The 12,619-nt window shown below is 57.9% G+C and overlaps 1 protein-coding gene across 9 annotated transcripts; it reads left to right on the forward strand.

Annotated features, from left to right (window-relative positions):
• The first annotated feature begins 1,660 nt into the window (after positions 1–1,660).
• On the forward strand, positions 1,661–10,801 carry LOC126035327 (gamma-secretase subunit Aph-1b-like). 9 transcript variants are annotated; one of them, XM_049793835.1, is made up of 7 exons: positions 1,661–1,892; positions 2,965–3,135; positions 4,581–4,654; positions 4,809–4,934; positions 5,885–6,012; positions 6,293–6,416; positions 6,657–6,802. In XM_049793835.1, the coding sequence occupies exons 1-7, from the start codon at positions 1,780–1,782 to the stop codon at positions 6,692–6,694; spliced, it is 774 nt and encodes a 257-aa protein (XP_049649792.1). In that variant the 5' UTR covers positions 1,661–1,779; the 3' UTR covers positions 6,695–6,802. The 9 variants fall into 9 exon arrangements, with proteins under 9 accessions (XP_049649792.1, XP_049649793.1, XP_049649794.1 ...); XM_049793836.1 differs by having other exon boundaries at positions 4,812–4,934; XM_049793837.1 differs by having other exon boundaries at positions 4,872–4,934.
• The last annotated feature ends 1,818 nt before the right edge of the window (positions 10,802–12,619 follow it).

The following is a 12,619-nucleotide window of genomic DNA, read 5'->3' on the forward strand; positions in this document are numbered from 1 at the left end:
AGGACACAAACCACTGCCGCCCCCCCAGCCCCTCCTTTGGGTGTGATTACCCCCGCATTTACAGCCCGAGACATTTGGGTGAGGGCGGGAAGAGCTGTGTTGCTGAGCTGTGTGGGTTTTGCAGGGCTCTGGGTGATTTCAGAACAGGTCAAGCCACATAAAGCCAAGCACCACATGAAGCTCCCAGTCAATATAATCAATATTATTGATTTATCAATCCCACCAGAGAACAACACAACTGGAGGAAAACACAAACAGTTATAATCACGCAGTGCTGTCTCATTTCTGTATGAGTTACATACACCCCATATGCAACGCTCGGTACTGTGCCCCACATAGGGGCTGCGCCGCCTGAGCTGTGAACGTGGAGTGCGCACTGCAGGAGGAGCAGTGTGCAGGGCGGGGTGTGTGTGGCCCCTGCCCTGCATGCTCAGGGGCTGCAAGGGGCCTGGGGGCAGTGCCAGAGGCCCCCTGCACCAAGGCAGGCCTGTGGTGGGGTGACAGGCAGTTAGGGACCTGTATTGGGTCTGGCTGAGATGGAGTTAGTACTCCCTATAGCAGCCCTCATAGCACTGTGCTCTGCAGCTCTGTAGCTAGAAAGGTGTTGATAACACACCAGTGTTTTGGCTACTGCTGAGCAGCGCTGGCACAGCATCAAGGCTGTCTCTCCAACATTTTTGCCCTCCCCTCAATGGCAGGCTGGGGCAGGGCAAGATCTTGGGACGGGACATAACCAGGACAGCTGACCTAAACTAACCAAACAGATATTCCATACCATATGACGTCAGCTCAGATATAAAAGCTAAGTGAAGGGAGACGGAGGGGGGGGCATTTTTCTCTTCCGGAGCAACCACTACGCGTACTGGAGCCCTGCTTCCCAGGAAGTGGCCAGACATCGCCTGCTGATGGGAAGTAGAGAGTAACATCATTTGTTTTTTTTCTTTGCTTTCGCGCGCAACCTTTGCTATCGTTTTATTAAACTGCCCTTATCTTGACCCACGAGCCTTTCGTTATATTTTTCTCTCCCCCGTCCAGCTGAGGAGGGGGAGTGATAGAGCGGCTTTGGTGGGCACCTGGTATCCAGCCAGGGTCAACCCACCACAGGACCCTTGGGGACAGCCAGCACACCTCACCCAAGCCTGGGCATCCCCAGCTGGCCCAGGTTCTGGGGGGCAGTGCAAGGCCCCCCTCACTGGGTGGCCCCTGTGAGGGTACCAGTGACAGGGCCAAGCTCCCCTGGGTGCAGGCCACATCCCCCCCAGTGCAGGTCTTGCCCCTCCGTGACAGACCTGAGCCCCCTGGTACAGGCTGCGCCCCCTGGTGACAGGACCAGGTCCCTAACTGGTGCAGGCCATGTCTCCCCATGACAGGCCCTGCTCCCCCATGACAGGCCCAGGTCCCCCCGATGCAGGCCACGTACCCTGTGACAGGCCTGAGCCCCCCAGTACAGGCTGTACCCCCTCCCATGACAAACCCAAACCCCGAGGTTCAGAATGTGCCCCCCCCCCCCCCATAACAGACCCTAACCCCGCCCCACTCCGGCTCAGACCCCGCCCCCTCCCAGCGCGGCCCTTCCGGCGGCGGCGCGCGTGTGACGTCAGGCGGCCCCGGAAGGGCGAGGGAGAGGAGAGGAGAGGAGGAGAGGAGAGGAGGGCAGAGGAGGGGAAGGGAGGGGGGTGAGCGGGCCGGCCGAGCCGAGCCGAGCCGAGCCGAGCCGAGCCGAGCCGCGCCGCCGGGTTCCGTTCCCGTTCCCGGTGTCGTGTCCTGGGCCCTGCTGTCATGACGCTCGCCATCTTCTTCGGGTGTACCTTCATCGCCTTTGGGCCGGTGTTCAGCCTCTTCCTCTTCACCATCGCCCGCGACCCGCTCCGCATCATCGTCCTTATTGCTGGGTCAGTCCCGCACCGGTACCGGTGCGGGAGGGGCACTGGTGCCACCGTGGATACTGGTGTGGGCGTGGAGGGGACACTGGTATTGGTATCGGTACAGGTATGGCACCAGTATTGGTGCTGGTACCAGCATGGGTGTGACAGGAACGTGACTGGTACTAGCAGAAGCGCAACGGGGGCTGGCGCTGTTGTGGGCACGACAGGGGCACCAGTGCTCGTACTGGTGCTGTTGCTTGCATGATAGGGGCACCAGTACTGGTTCTCTTACTGGTACCATCATGGGCACAACAGGGACACCAGTACTCATACTGGTGTGGTTGTGAGCATGGCAGGAGCACTAGTACTGGTGCTCCTACCCTTTACCCTTGCGAATGTGACAGGGGCACCAGTATCCATACTTGTACTGGTACCATTGCAGGCACAACAGGGGCACCAGTACTCGTACTGGTACTGTTGTGGGCATGACAGGGGCACCAGTACCAGTACTCATACTGGTGCCATTCCTTTTGCAACAGGGGCTCCAGTACTAGTATTGTACTGGTACCACTGTGGTCACCGCGTGGCGTGGGCATGATGGAGAGGGACACTGGTATTGGTAATGGCATGGGGTCAGTAGAGCACTGGTTCCAGTACCAGTACAGGGTCAGTAGTGGTACTGACGTGCACAGCAGGGGCAGTGGTACCAGTACCACCGTGGGATCAATAGGGTATGGTACTGGTACTGACATGGATATGAGCCTGGCACTGGTATTGGTACTGGTGTGGGCTTAGCAGGGGCATTGGTATGGGCACTGATACTGGTGTAGGCTTGGCAGGGGCACTGGTGCCAGTTCTGGTTACCAGCAGAGGAGGAGTGCAGGCACAGCAGCAGTACCAGTACAGGCATCACCTGCCCAGCACTGGTGCCAGAACAGCGCTGGTACTGGTAGGAGAGTGGGCAAGGCTAGGGTACTACTGCCAGTGCTAGTACCAATAGAGGGGTGCAGGCGTAGTGCTGATGGGCACGGGCGTGGCACTGGTACCAGCACCAGTCCTGGCATGGCACCGGTGCCAGCAGGCGCTCTCTCTCTTGCAGGGCTTTCTTCTGGCTAGTGTCACTGCTGCTCTCCTCCCTCATCTGGTTTATCACCGTTAAAGCCAGCGACCCCCGGGATGAGCCGTTGCAGAAGGGGCTCTTGATATTTGGGGTGATGTTCTCTGTGCTGCTGCAGGAGGCTTTCCGCTTCCTCTACTACAAGCTCCTCAGGTAAGGGCATCTCCTACCCTGCTCCAGCACTGCCAGATGGTCCTTCTGCTCTCCCAGCTATGGTGGGTCCGGATTTCGGCTGGGAGGGATGCAGAGAGTGGCACCAAGCTGCCTTGATCCTTGCTGGGAGCATGCAGGTGGTACCTGTGTCGGTACATTGACCTCGAGCAGGTCTCGAGTGGCAGGGCAGAGCAGCCCTAAGGTCTGGAGGACCCAGGGCTGAGGTGGCTGGTAGAGTCTCTCTGAATTCGGGACAGGTAGGCTGTGGGTTTGGGCTGCTGCAGGACGTGTAACATCCTCTCTGCCCCCGTCACCTGGTGACTAGCACCAGCAGTGCTCCTGCAGATCAGACAGAAGCTGGGGGTATGCCAGGCACCAGGAAATGCCCACTTTGCTGTGTGGGGGATGGGGAAGGGTTAGGGATCTGCCCTTGTCTCCTGGCAAGTCTTGTTCCTTTCTTAGGGATGGCTTTGGCGGGCGCATCATTGCCGGGCCCGTGCTCAGTGCCCTGGCCAGCCCAGGGCAAAGTCTAGGTGCAGCCTCAGCAGCTCCCGGCCTCCCTGGCACCGCTGGTCCTTGTGCCGCCTGCTGGGTGAGCACGCGCTGCACCCTGTACTGTTTTTTGGATGGATGGACGGATGGACGCTGCGCTGGACCAGGGAGGCAATGCAGGAGTCGGCATCCCTTGTTGCCCCCCCAGCGGTCCCCACCTTCCCAGCTGGCTGGGTGCTGGCGTGGGGCAAGGGGCTGGGGGGCCGGGTATGTAGGCTTGCACCGCTCCCTGCAGCAGGGCGCTGCTGGAGGTGGGCAGGCAGAGGGTAGCAGAGCTCCGCGGAGCGGCCTCTAACACAAACCACTGCATTTCATTGCCCTGTGGATCTCCAGCTGCAAATGCTGCTGTCCTCCTGGGCCTGTGGAGCCATCTGGCATCCTCCTCGCCTGCCATACCTCTAGCTGATAAAACTTATGAAGCCTAGCTTTCTCAGTTTCTCCCCCCAAAGAATTTTTCTAGCTCTTTGAGCTCTTCCCTGCACCCTCTCTGTTTTTTTCCCAACATCTAAGAGTACAACTGCCAAGATCAGGTACGCCCTTCTGGCATGCGCCTCCTGTGCCAGCACTGGGGCTGTTTTCTGTGCGGGGGTGCTGCTCACTTTGCACTTGACGTCCCACTTGCCCCATCCCTGCTCTGCGGGGCTGGCTTGCGCTCACGTCCCTCTGTGGAAATCTTTCTATGTGGCTTCGTGTGGTTTTCACGTGTGTGGTTTGTCCAGTGGTTCAGGGTGGTCCTGCGGATGCTCTCCAGAGCAGGTGTGGTCAGTGATGGGGAGGTTACCAGGATGGTGCAGAGTGAGACCCTGGCTCCTGCCTACTCTGTCCTGGTGCTGCACTGTGCCCTGGGAGGTGGCCAGGTTGTGCCGGCCTCCAGCGTGCTCTCCCCTCTGCAGGAAGGCCATTGAAGGGTTGGTGGCCCTCAGCGAGGACGGCTGCTCCCCCATTTCCATCCAGCAAATGGCATACGGTGAGTGCAGCACAGAGCGGCCAGGCAGGGCTGGGCACGGCGCTGGGGGGAAAGGGGGGTTTCTCACCTTGAAGCTGGCTGGGTCCCCCGAGGGATTGGGAGGTGCCTGGGGTGGCCCTGGGTGACTTGGGGCTTGACGGCATCCCTGTCCCAGCAGTGGGTGGCGTGGGCTTTGGGCTCATGAGCGGCACCTTCTCCATGATCAATCTCCTGGCAGACGCATTAGGGCCTGGCACCACAGGCATCCACGGGGACTCACAGCTCTACTTCCTGACCTCAGGTGAGCGACTGGTACCCTTTGCCCACATCTCTGCCCCACCACAGAGGCGGCAGACCTGGGGGGGCTGGGGCTCAGTCCCTTGTGCTCTCCCCTCCATGCTGCACCCCGCTGCCACTCCCCATACCCATCTGAACCCTTTGTGGTCCCCTGTCACATCTCTCTGTGCCAAACCCTTCTCTCTGTCCTGTGACCCTCTGTCGTGGTTTAACCCCAGCCGGCAACTAAGTACCATGCAGCTGTTCACTCACCTCCCTCCAGAGTGGGATGGGGGAGAGAATCAGAAGTGTAAAAATGAGAAAACTCATGGGTTGAGATAAAGACAGTTTAATAGGTAAAGCAAAAGCCCCACACGCAAGCAAAGCAAAACAAGGAATTCATTTGCTACTTCCTGTCAGCAGGCAGGTGCTCAGCCATCTCCAGGAAAGCAGGGCTCCATCATGTGTAACTGTTACTTGGGAAGACAAACATCATAACTCTGAACGTCCCCCCTTCCTTCTTTTTCCCCCAGCTTTATATGCTGAGCATGACATCATATGGTCTGGAATATCCCTTTAGTCAGTTGGGGTCAGCTGTCCTGGCTGTGTCCCCTCCCAACTTCTTGTGCACCCCCAGCCTACTCTCTGGTAGGGTGGTGCGAGAGGCAGAAAAGGCCTTGACCCTGTGTAAGCACTGCTCAGCAATAACAAAAACATCTCAGCATTATCAACACTGGTTCCAGCACAAATCCAAAACATGGCCCCATACTAACTACTATGAAGAAAATTAACTCTATTCCAGCCAAAACCAGCACACCCTCCCTGCTCCTCTCCCCCATCCATCCCAGCGCTTCCAAGTCTGACCCAGCAGTGCCCCTACTCCCCTTCCCCGGCTCCTTTCCATCCCTCCCCAAGCCTGCGGGCTGGGCCAGGGTGGGTGGCTCCCTGGTGACACCCCTCTGCTGCTTCCTTCAGCCTTTATGACCATGGTGCTGATTTTCCTTCACACCTTCTGGGGGATCCTCTTCTTTCACGGCTGTGAGCACCGGTGCTGGTGGGAGATCACAGCTGTCATCATCATGCACCTTGCCGTTTCGGGGTCGGTGAGTAGCCAGGAGCAGAGCTCTGTGCTGGGACCTATATTCAGGGATGGCCGTGGTGCATGCTGGTCCCTGTGCTGGGGGTGTAATAGCCTTCGGCACTAGCGAAGCAGTTGGGTTTTGGGGGATTTGCAGCTGTCCCCACGTGTCCCCTTTGCAAACTGAATGCCAAAGCTGGTATCCCCTGTCCGATTCTGCTCATTGAAGTGGTGACGCTGCCACCTATCCTGGCCCTGTCTTCTCCTGCCTGCTCACCCCTTCCCTCTCCCACCTCTCTCCCTAGACGTTTTGCAACCCCCTGTACATGGGCAGCCTGGTGCCCTCCTACCTGCTGATGGCCACCGCCGCCACTTGGGCTTACCTGCTCTCAGGGGGCTCTGCCCAGAACCTGCGGCGCTTCCTGCTCTGTAAGTCCTGTTCTGTAATGGGGACAGGGGACCCTGCAGGTTCCTCTGGGTACCTGGACCAGTGCTGGGGTGGGGAGAGGGTGCCTCAGGGGCTGGAGTAAGGGCATCATTGCCTTGGCTGCCAGACTAGAGGAGATGCTGGGGTTTGGGGCCATAGTCAGGTTGTTGCCTCTGCTGGGGGAAGTGAATAGGGTAAGGAGTCTGGTGAAAACTGCCCCCCTCCCCTCTTGCTTCCCACAGGTCTGCAGAGTGGAGCCAGCCCTCAGCTGGAATCCTGAGGTCCCGTGGGATGTTCCTGTCCCCAGCTGCCCCTGCCCTCCCCTCCATCCTGGTGGCAAGAGCAGCCATCACCTTCTCTGCAATATCTTTTCTCCTGGACTGGTGGACCCTGGCCAGTTCTGGCAGGACAGGTGCTGGGGTCTGGCTGCAGCAGCCAGCTGACCGGTGTGGCTGGAGCTGGCTCACTCTGCCACCCCTTTGGGAACCCCCAGAAAACAGCTCAGTTTTGGGGGACTTGGCTTTGCTGGCCCTGCTGCGAGTGGAGCCCCAGTTAGCTTGCCTGGGAAGGATGCTACCTTGGACTGCCGGAGGCCTGAGCCCAAAGAAACCCATCACTTCTCCCTCTGCTGCAGAAGATGTGCTGTCTCCTGTGCCAGGGCAGGGGGAAACCCGTGCCTCCTCCTTACCGCAGGGTGAAGGAAGTGGCTTTGCAAAGTGCTGCTGGGCTCTGGGCTGGGGCTGACCTCTATGGTGCTACTTTCTCTGCCTCTTGGCCCAGCCTTGCTGCCCTGGGAGCCACGCCTCCCCCATGCTGGACTGTGGTAACTGCAGTGAGCTGGCATCCCAGCATGGGGAGGGATGGTGTGTTGGGAGCAGCCATGGGTACTGGGTGACTTGAGGGGGCTGACAGCATCCAGGGCAGGAGGAGGACAGGAGAAGACAGTGCCATATGGAGGGTGGCAGAGGGCTTGGGAGGAGATGCAACCCCGCAACTGGTACCAGCACAGCTTGGGGAGGGGGGTTCAGGGGGCCATGCCAGTGGATCATTGCCCTCTCCTGCCCTCAGAGGGGGATTTTCAGGCAGGCACCAGCCCTGATGCTGTGCCACAGGGTTGGGAGGGAGAAACTGCCATCAGGCTCAGGGCTGAGAAGTCCACAGTGGGCTTTTATACCAATAAAAAGAAGTACCATAGGTGAGTGGGGGTGTGCGTGCCAGTGCTGGTGGCAGTGGCTCATGCTGGCATGACTATGGGGGGTGTCTGGCAGTTGCAGACTCCAGTTGCCTGAAGGTCTTGCTCCTGCTCTGTCCATGTCTGGTTTTACCACTTTGAGGTGGAGGCTGCTGAGAGCTAGAGAGAGACCTGCAGGTTCCTCCCCTCTCCCAGGTCCAGCCCATTTCTCTTGGCTTCTGTGGGGCTGTGGAGCTCCCCAGGGCTTGGCTCTGGCTGTTTTGGAGCTGCCAGGAAAGGTGGGAGGCAGCCATGGGTCAGGGATTGCTCCAGCTATGTCAGAGCTGGGTGGGGGCTAGCCAGCAAGGAAGCTGTGGCTCTGCCAACGTTCAGCTCTGGCTTTCTCCAGCCCTACCAAGCCACAGCTATGTTTTTCCAACACTGCACAAATAGGAGGAAGTCCCAGAGAGACAGAGGGCAGGGCCAGGCTGTGCAAGGAGCCCTGTGCTGCTTGCTCTAGAGCTCTGCCTGGGGCACAGAGGCTGATACTGTCTCTGCTGGTTGGGAAGGGCTTTTTTTTTTTAAATAACAAAAATATCTGCTGAGGCCAGATGCTGCCCCAGGCAGTCCATGTGGGCAGCCTGTGTGGCCGTGGGATGCTGGATAACCTGCCCTCCCTCAGCCCGGGGCAGGAGTGAGGGGAGGTGGGGTGGGACAGGCTGAGCCAGCAGGGCTAGGACCTCCGCAGAGGCCCAGGGCTCACACGGTGTTAGTGGTGGCTGCTGTGTAGATGACCTTGGATTTGGTTGGCAAGTCGAGCCTGGTGGGGGAGGAAGGGTGTGTGTGTGTTGTTAGAGCAGGCAGGGGGGCCCTGCTAACCCATGTTGCTGCCTGAGAGACCCCCCTTCCCATGCCCCAGACTGACCCCTGCCACCCCCTGGGGCCCCTTCTCCTGCAGCTCCCTGTCGCTCATTGTGCATTCTGACTGCAGTGCTTGTAGCTGTACAGCAGGAAGGCTAGTGCCGTGATGGCAAAGAGCACCCTGAAGAACACGACCAGCACATCCCCTGCAAGTGAGCCGAGCACAGGCATGTTACACTGGGGACAGTCCCTTGCAGCTACTGGACCAGGGAGATGGGGCAAGGCTGGAGAAGGCTGGTGGCCCAAAGGCAGAGGGGACATGAAGGCAGCAACCTCAGCTGAGCACGCTTACCTGTCTGAAATGAAGATCTGGAATGTCCTGCAAGAGACAAAGACAAGAGGACGCTCGTGAGAGCCAGCTGTGCAGATGCTAGGGCGGCCCTGCACCCCCACCATGGCTGCCTGCCCCCCGGCTCAGCACACAGCTGCCAGGACCCCTCTTCCCAGGTAGGTACGCCCCCTGGCTGCCTTCCCCTCCTTCGGGCCAGCACCTCACCTACCTCCTGCTGCTGAGCCGTTGCTACCTGGAAGAGAGACAGGGCAGTCAAAAGGTTGCCCGAGATGTTTGGGGAGGGAAGCCTGCAGGGCTTCAGGCTATGCTGCCAAAGCAGGGCTGCCTGCAAGATTCCCCATCGCAAGCCTGGCCCCAACACCCGGCAAAAGCATTAAGGGAAAGGAAGGGAAAAAAAAATACTCCTTGAACCACAGCCCACACAAAAGCCTCACTGAATCCAGAACAGAAACTCCCTCACCGCGGCTGCCACTGCCCGGGAAGTGGCCAGGCAGGGAGCAGGGTACCGCAGCACCCTATGACTGCACCAAGCCCTGCAGGAAACCCTGGAGAGGGGCATGGGGCGAGCCCAGCAGGCAGCAACCACAGGGACAGCTGCCTGCAGCAAGATGGTGAGCAGCTCCCCAGTAGGAGGCAGCTGGCCACTGCCAGTCCCCATTGCCCCAGCCTCAGTGGTTGGAGGCTTTGGGACAGCTTCTGCAAGAAAGTAGCAAAAGAAAGGCTTGGAGGTAAGTGGAAAATATGATAAAGTATCTAACAGGTTTACCAAAGATAGAGCATGCCAGCCTAACCTGATATCCTTCTTTGATAAGTGATATTCTAGACAAAAGAAAATGCGGTAGATTTTATCTCTCCCAACTTCAGTGAAGCATTTGATGTAGTGCCACATGGGAAACTGTTAGCTAGGCTGAAGACAGCAGTGATTAAAAGCCTATGGCCATTAGCGAGCTGGCTGCAAGTGGGAAGTGCCCTGCACCATGGCACCTGGTTACTGAGGCATTGCCTAAAGACCTGCGACCAAGCCTGTGTGCTGTTTCTAGTAGTCACTGTTTTGGGTTTGTGTGGTGGGGTTTTGGTAGTAGGGGAGGGGGCTACAGAGGTGGTTCCCGTGAGAAGCTGCTAGAAGCTTCCCTGGCTCCAAGTCGGACCTGCCTCTGGCCAAAGTTGAGCCAATCAGCAACAGTGGTAGTGCCTCTGTGATAACATATTTTGAAAGAGGAAACCTGCAGCAGAGGGGGAGTGGAATGTGAGAGAAACACCTATGCAGACAGCAAGGTCAGAGAAGAAGGAGGGGGAGGAGATGCTCCAAGCACCAGAGCAGAGATTCCCCTGCAGCCCCTGGTGAAGACCATGGTGAGGCAGGCTGTCCCCCTGCAGCCCATGGAGGTCCATGGTGGAGCAGATATCCACCTGCAGCCCGTGGAGGACCCCACGCTGGAGCAGGTGGGTTCCCGAAGGAGGCTGTGACCCCGTGGGAAGCCTGCGCTGGAGCAGGTTCCTGGCAGGACTTGTGACCCTGTGGGGGACCCACGCTGGAGCGGTATGCTCCTGAAGGACTGCACGCCATGGAAGGGCCCCATGCTGGAGCAGTTCGTGAAGAACTGCAGCCCATGGGAAGGGCCCATGTTGGAGAAGTTCGTAGAGGACTGTCTCCCGTGGGTGGGACCCCATGCTGGAGCAGGGGAAGAGTGTGATGAGTCCTCCCCCTGAGGAGGATGAAGCAGCAGAAATAACGTGTGATGAACTGACCATAAACCCCATTCCCCGTCCCCCTGCACCGCTGGGGGGGTGTGGGGTGGGGGTAGGTAGAGAAGCTGGGAGGGAAGTTGTGCCCAGGAAGAAGGGAGGGGTGGAGGGAAGGTGTTCTGAGATTTGGTTTTATTTCTCATTACCCTACTCTGGTTGATTGGTAATAAATTGATTTAATTTTCCCCAAGATGAGTCTGTTTTGCCTGTGATGGTAATTGGTGAGTGATCTCTCCTGTCCTTATCTTGACACACCAGCCCTTTGTTATATTTTCTCTCCCCTGTCCAGCTGAGGAGGGGGGAGTGATAGAATGGCTTTGGTGGGCACCTAGCATCCAGCCAGGGTCAACCCACCACATTACCCCATGTACTAGTTGCATTTTCTATTACCAGTCACTGAACACCTGCCTGAGGGACAGCTGTATAAGCTAGCAAATATTAACGCAGTAGGCAACCAATTTCCAAAGCATTCAGGAAGTTTCCTCCTGGCTTTCTGTGTTTTCTCCAACACAAAGAGAAGAGTGGCAGGATGTGTCTCATTGCTGTCACCAAAAAAGGCTGGATTCCCTGGGGATGCCCAAAGCCATGATCTAGTCCTGCCCTCCGCTTTGGGCCCCTCCACGATGTGTGCTGAGCCCTGTTCTCCCACGCTACCCAGCGAATATCCCTCTAAAAGCACAGCCTCATGCTGACCCCTTGCTGAGCCAGGCCACCACCCCAGCGAATGGTCGGCAGGGATAGCTTTCATTATCTGCTTTCCTTTATTTGCTGCATCCCTCAGCTCAGAAAAAGAGGGTGGTGAGATTGTATCTCTTTCCTGCCCAGGTGCTGCCGGCCTCCTGCCCTCCCCCTGGCCCAGTACCTCTGGTTTGTGGCTCCAAGACCTTCTCCTACAGGGAAAAGGGCTCCCCTCGCATGGGGTACTCATTTTCTGGTTGTCCTCCTGGGGTGCAGGACCTGCCGGGAGCCATAGCCTCCCTCCCTGGGATGTGCTAGAGGGGAAGGACGGTGCACAGCTGTCCTGGCCGGTAGAGCTGGCCCTGCACAAGGGCTGGGGCTCCTCCTTGGGTCCTCCTTGCTTTTCCACAGTACATCAGCTGAGCCATTCTGTTGTTTGGTCAAAGCACCTTCCAGGCAGGGGTTTCTCTGGCTGCAGAAGGAACAAGAGTGCAAAACCACTTCTGCGGGAGCCTGTCCCAGTGAGCAGTGCCCCGCACTGCAAACAAGCCTGCCCTGCACTCTTATCAGGATGGGTCCCCTGCGTCCAGCCTGTGCGCGCCCTTGCCTTCCTGCTGGGACAAAGCCCTTTCACACCCAGTGTTTTTCCCTATAAGCTGTCCAGCCTCCTGGTTTGGACCAGTCCATTTAACTTAACCTTTTACACTCTGCTGCAAGGGCCTTTTTTCCCCTCTGAACTTTCTGTGGTTTGGCAGTGAGATCCTGGCTGCTGTTCCCAGGTGATGCTCTGCCCCAAAGATGTGAGGCTATCATCTTTCATGGTTGAGCAAAGCTTTGCATTTTCTCCATCCTCCCACCCATCTGCTTCCCCTTGTGGTCCTGCAGAGAGATGCAGGCCAGGGGAAGCTCTGGGAGGCCGGGCAGCAGGGGGGCTCGACCTGGAGGTACATCTCCCCACTCAGATCCACGCTGAGGACCACAGGGCCTGTCCCCTCCTCCCTCCCCTTGCACCTCCTCTGCTGAATTTCAACCTTTGGATTTGTTTATCTAGGCCTGACAGACTGAAGATCTCCCCAAAGTGCTTTCAGCCCTGGTGCGGGCTGCCACCCCTTTGATAAACCACCACATTAACCTCCAGCAGCCTTTCACCTCCACACTCTTTTCCAGTTTCCTCATTGCTCTAGTGCCTCATCTCATCTCTGAATCCTTCCTGTTCAATATCCTGGAACAATGTGCTGGAGGGGAATGACCACACAAAGGGCATCACAGACACATTTTGATAAGACATGTTGAGCTGCACAGAGCAGGACACAAACCACTGCCGCCCCCCCAGCCCCTCCTTTGGGTGTGATTACCCCCGCATTTACAGCCCGAGACATTTGGGTGAGGGCGGGAAG

The sequence above is a fragment of the Accipiter gentilis genome, chromosome W (assembly GCF_929443795.1).
Source record: "Accipiter gentilis chromosome W, bAccGen1.1, whole genome shotgun sequence".
Classification (NCBI taxonomy): domain Eukaryota; kingdom Metazoa; phylum Chordata; class Aves; order Accipitriformes; family Accipitridae; genus Astur; species Astur gentilis.

What these genes read in the sequence shown, in the direction of transcription:
- LOC126035327 (XM_049793830.1), top strand. Translation starts at nt 1,780, where the DNA reads ATGACGCTCGCCATCTTCTTCGGGTGTACCTTCATCGCCTTTGGGCCG. An exon ending in ATCATCGTCCTTATTGCTGG is followed by an intron (nt 1,893 to 2,964) that starts GTCAGTCCCGCA and finishes TCTCTCTTGCAG; the next exon opens with GGCTTTCTTCTGGCTAGTGT. An exon ending in CCTGCGGCGCTTCCTGCTCT is followed by an intron (nt 6,417 to 6,656) that starts GTAAGTCCTGTT and finishes TGCTTCCCACAG; the next exon opens with GTCTGCAGAGTGGAGCCAGC.